The 6,087-nt window shown below is 28.5% G+C and overlaps 1 protein-coding gene across 1 annotated transcript in view; it reads right to left on the bottom strand.

Moving 5' to 3' along the window:
- Window positions 1-2,783: 2,783 nt before the first annotated feature.
- Window positions 2,784-6,087, bottom strand: part of LOC119837144 (protein EFR3 homolog cmp44E) — a 25,651-nt gene continuing 22,347 nt past the window's right edge. The window contains 2 exon segments of the mRNA XM_038362665.1: window positions 2,784-5,111; window positions 5,651-5,792. Of these exon segments, the coding sequence (XP_038218593.1) occupies window positions 5,652-5,792 (141 nt within the window). The 3' untranslated portion in view covers window positions 2,784-5,111; window position 5,651.

The raw sequence follows: 6,087 nt of genomic DNA, 5'->3' as shown, positions 1-6,087 counted from the left end.
TATATATATATATATATATATATATATATATATATATATATATATATATATATATATATATATATATATATATATATATATATATATATATATATATATATATATAAAGGCCTAAATAATAAGAGTAAAGCAAAACAGCGTTTGCCGGATTAACGAAGTGTTAAGTCAAGTGAAGATATGAAAATTCATATATTGGATATTCTGTGAAGCACTTTCCACAACCTAGCTTGTTTCTATTTGATTATATGAAGCAAAAGTTTAGGTTACACTTAATGCCTTAAGTATGTGTTATGTTTTTATGGACTTTTAACATCGTTTTTAATACTTAACGAATACTTCAAGAAATAATTCAACATTTTTTTGAGTATATTTCAAGTTGCACGTACGAATGCGTGCCAATTAGGACATATACAGAGCTCAAAATACATAGTTGTGGCATTATATAAAAATTTATATTATTTTACAGATTATACGTGAATTTAATTTTTAGTTTTATAGCATTGAAATGCTTTATAAATGAGAAATTTAGAAAGAATAGAAAAAATTTTGATCACGAGGCAGGATACGAACCTGCGTATCTTGCCTAACCGTAGCAACGCCTAGCCTCTCGGCCACCCGTGATCCTGCCACAGTAATCAAATTTCTTCTACTCTTTCGGTTTCATGTGCCTAAGGGGCACCCCACGCCATCTATTGAGATGATTAAGAACCATCACAACCAATACGAAACATTATTTCAATGATTACAATATTGTATCGATGGAACGCGGCCTTTGTTAAATTTAATTTTTAGTTTTATAGCATTGAAATGCTTTATAAATGAGAAATTTAGAAAGAATAGAAAAAATTTTGATCACGAGGCAGGATCCGGCGAGGAGATCCTGCCTCGTGATCAAAATTTTTTCTATTCTTTCTAAATTTCTCAGGTTATACGTGTATAAAATTAAATCGAAAACACAATAAACGTACAAATGTATATTTTTAATATATAGAAGATTTTTCATAACACTCTGATTGTCGTAATAAGTAAAATTAAAATTTAATAAAAAAAGAAATATTTTCATCCAATATAAACATGTTTTGAATTTTACTTGATAGTGTTTGAAATATAATTAATGTATTATTTTATTTTTTATTATTCAAAAATCTATTTTATTTTTTGATATAATCATGTAAATTTAAGAAAAATATATATACTAATATATAATATAATATAATACTTACCGTATAGTAAAAATGAATGCTAAAACTTGAAGTTTATAGTATGAAATGTGTAGTACGCAGTCTTTAGTACATTTAAAGCGCATGAATACTTCCTAAATCGCGCAAGAGAAGTTTTTTATATAATTTGTATTAGATCACTGAAAAACTAATGGCCAATGCCCCACAGGGGACACGGGATTTCAGTTAAGCAAAACTGTATTAAGTTTTATGGCTTAATTGTTTAGAAATATTCACATCTACAATAATATATAAAACAACTTCATGATAAAACACAAATGTTACTGATTGATTGATCTTCCAACGCACAGCTGATACTACTGGACCGATCAGGATGAAATTTGGCATGCAGCTAGCCAGCTGCCATTGCCAATTTAATTAATTGTTACCGAATGCCATATAACCTTAATATTTTATTTTTATAGGCGTTGATTTTTTAATATTAAATTTATATAGTGAGGCCAGTTTCACAATTTGCTGATAAAGTCTCTGATTAAACATTTTTTTTATTTAATGAAACTTAATATGCAATAATCCTAACAGATCATATTCAGAAGTTGTCAAACTGGGCTACATAAGACTTCTGTCCATGTTGGGTTACTGAAGATATTTTTGTGAATTGTTTTACAGAATGATAATAAAATCAAAGACTGTACCAAAAAGTTTTATATTTTATATATTTTGGATTTGTAAATAATTATTTTGAATAGCAATGCACAAAGAAATTGAATTCAAGTGGGCTGATTAATTATTCACACATACGAGTATGTTGTTAACCTACTTTTTACTATTTTGTGTGGATTACAGAAGCTATCTCTCTCTTTCACTTTTGAATGATATGAGATAGCACTATATGTATTTTTACTTATATATCGTAGCATCGGCCCAATTACACATAAAAAAAGCTATTGGATTAAATGTTCACAACAGTAACAGTTCAATAAAACATGTCTCGAAATAATGTTTCAGTTTTGTGTCATCACAAACTGATCTTAACTTAACTAATATATTCTTTATGTAAAGTGTAGATAGGTATTAAAATAAAATTTATTTTTATTTTAAATGTCTTTTATTTTTAGTTTTTTTGTGCTTCCTAATGAGGTAATTTCCATTACAATTCTTGCATATACTTACCGTCAGTCAGTTTGTGCACATGAACCAGAATTAAAAAAAAAAGATTTGAATACGAAAATTGAGGCAGCACCCATTTACTGTGCAGCCGGACAGATTGGAAGAGAAATAAAAAATTATATTCATCATAATCACCCAAACATTTAAAACATTACTACCAATTCAATATACCTTACATATAAAAGCATTGAAAATTGGGTAACAATTATTATGATTCAATTTCTAATTTAGACTTCACTGATCGACTACTTGGTAAAGTAATTCTTTTTGTGACCGAGTTTATATAGAATAATAGATATTTTGTTAAGCACACCAGAATCGCTACACAATTTCGAATAGCATTTTGCACAAATTACAATCACATTAGAACATAAATCGTGAATCAGATTACGAGCAAAACTGTAATTCATAGGACAGAAATAAAACACAACATCATAACCTCATATTTTATTGTTAGAACACAACCTACTCCACTATAAGTACAAAGACAAAATAATACCACGCATTCAAGCTATAATTAATACCTTACCGTCATGATATATACAAATATGGAGTTTCAACAATTTTTAACACACACTGGTACTGACTAAATTGATCAAAAATTATGTCAAAAACATAACACAAGCTTGTTTTAACATTTCATACACATTTTCTAGAATATCATTTTAATAAATAACAATTGTAAAATATTTATTAGTTCATGCATATATATAATATAATAATTGTAGTTCATTTTAATAAAAAAAAAAATAAACAGTTTTATAACAATTTGAGAGAGAGATAACATACAAAGTGATAAAATAGGGAGTCCACTAGCGTTTGTAATATTATGCAATATAATATAATATCTTCTGCGTGGTTGGCAACTCAATCGAGGTTTGCCGCCATGATAAACGGAACTTTCATTAAAAGTTACCATTAGAAACAGCTGATAAAACAAACTCTATAACTCAATAATTCATGAAGCTTTTCTCAATTTTTCATTTCTAAAAATTTAATTGAGCACTTAAATGTGTCTTAATTGGACCCTATTATTTAAGACTGCTGTCTGTTTATCTGTTTGTCCGACTGTCCGTCCGTATGTCATAAATTGGATGAATCTGAAATGCAATAGCCTTGTAGCTTATTTATACGGAAGCCTTATTAAATTATTATTAAAAGGTTTTAAGATTACTGTTAAACAGATAATCGTTCGATTTACGCTTCGTTTCATGAAGGAATGTTTGTAAATGCATTTGAATTTATTATATTTTTTTTATTATTTAAAGCAATAAGTTAAAGTAAAATTACTTACTAGGTATTTTAGTACACTCAAATATTAAAATATTATTTATTGCAGTTGAGTACACTTTCGACAAAAAAATTATATTATTGAGAGTATTCGCATATCACCTTGTACATAACTTCAAACCGGAAAAATTACTGCTATGTGTTTAAGCGAATAGCTAAGTTTTAAGTTTCATACTTAAAACTCTCGTACAAAAAGTTATATTCGCATTAATGCGAAACCAACTCTATGCATTCGTCTGTTTATTAACTTTAACCGCTGATTGGATTTTAAAGCATTTTGATAAATAGATAGATGTAAGCTTAAAGGATATATAGGCCTTATAACGCTATGGAGTACTCTAATGGGTTTGAAATAAGGTATGGAAAGTTTTATAGAAAAAGATCTATATAAGAAAGCTCCCCCCCTCAATGTAATAATGATTATTATATTGTTAAAAAAATCAATATTTGGTTATATTATAATTTCTTTCACTAGTCCTACAAACACTGCAAATTGAATAATTGATTTAATAAATTTTAATTATTTTTAAACATTTTATTCACCATAATTTTCAAATATCAATTGACAGATTATAATTTTATACATTTTTGAGTTAAATATAAAATATGAGCTGTATACTTTATTTTTGATGTAACAATTTCAGTTATCAATTGATTATTAATTGAAAGTATTTATAACGTCAAATACTGCTAACAATATCATAATAAGTTAATTTCTAACTGACTTTACAAAAGGGGTTTTAATATTCAACAGTATTTATTTTATTACATGTACGCAAACATGTAATAAATAGTAGCCTTTAATACCAGAAAATAAGTCGCTAATTTTATAAAAATTGAATTTATTACAAAAGAAAATTTAAAAAAATGATTTTAAAGTGTACTCGTAAAAAAATTCTAATATAGATATATCAATCAATAAATAAATTACTCATTTCCTTTAGTCATATACTCTCTTCCACAAGTGGGAGTGGGACAACATCATGTATATATGATTTTATCCCACTTCTATACCACCCATGCCGTTTTGTACTTTGAAGTTGGTATTTAAGTTGTTGCATTAACTTTTCAGCAACTTAAGCTAAACCCGGGATTAAACTTGGGACCTCACCACCATCCTACTCATGCTATAACCACTCAACTTTACTTTTACAAAATATAATCAAAAAGTTAACCATTATTTAACTTTAACTGTTGTTTTACGTTGAATTTTTTCATCAAACGACTATTCCTTAAACCGTTATTTGCAAACATCTCAAACAGCTGCTGTTGATACCTATCACCACAAACCCGCTACTACAATAATGATGAGATTTTGATAGAAATACAGCTTCAATTCTCAAACCTTAGACCTCATAACCAGTTATACCGATATTAAAACCCTCTACATATTAGATTCACAAAGCTATAAGATGTAATAAATTTTAAATTGCAATAAGTAGACCAAGCTATCAACATTGTATTTTTCATCTGAAACAAAAAAAATCATCATCATTTTTAAAAATAAGAGATTCCATAATAACTGCAATACTGCTTAAACAATTATAAATAGAAAGCAGAAAAATTTTCCAAGCATCCAATTTGCTTGATTTTGTGATTTTTTAATGCATTTAATAATGATCTGACGAAATTAATTCATTTGAAAAATTGCTTAAGATCTGTAAGTCTCTTTTTTATTCTACTTACCGAAGTAAAAAACTTTCACTGAAATGAAAAAACACGCTGGGCACAGCGGCGTGTCCCACAAGGTTTTATTTAAGGTCCGTTTTTGTTTTTATTATGTGCTAATGATTTAGAATTTTTTATTCCAGACTTGTAAGATTATATCATTTGCAAATGATCAGCAAACAATTTTATTTTTTAGATTATTTTATAACATTATAAAGTAAAATTAAATTATTATACAAATTGAGTCGTAGTAGTATACAACAGCGTTTATTCATAAACACTTGGTAAAAGTTTACGATTGAATTTATGTCCCATGCCCCGTACCCCGTGACCTCACGCACCTCAATACAGAAACAGCTCGGTGAGGTACTTGGCATAGGGCTGCGGCGGCGGCTTGCCGCTCGGCGAGCTCGCGCCGACCGGCAGCAGCGGCTCCTCCGATATCGAGTTGAATATCTCCTCCAGCTTGTCCTGGATCTCGTACTGAAACAGACGACTCATCATCATCATCATCACCATTAAAATTATTATCACTCTCAAAATTAACGTCATCATCAGCCCCGTTATTACGGAAAATGTGTTTTTAAAAGTTTTCACATTTCTATATTTTAAAAGTATGACGTCAAATATATATATTTTTATAGAATATAAAAAGGTATATATATATACCTTTAGGTATATATATATGTATATATATATATATATATATATTACTATACACGTTCGTTTACGTGCGTGTCCGTGCAAGTCGAGGTGTGCGTGTGCAGGTAGCGGGTAC

Source organism: Zerene cesonia, chromosome 26 (genome assembly GCF_012273895.1).
Source record: "Zerene cesonia ecotype Mississippi chromosome 26, Zerene_cesonia_1.1, whole genome shotgun sequence".
NCBI classification, from domain to species: Eukaryota; Metazoa; Arthropoda; class Insecta; order Lepidoptera; family Pieridae; genus Zerene; species Zerene cesonia.
Note: the sequence above shows the minus strand (reverse complement) of the source record. Positions and strands in the feature narration are given on the sequence as shown.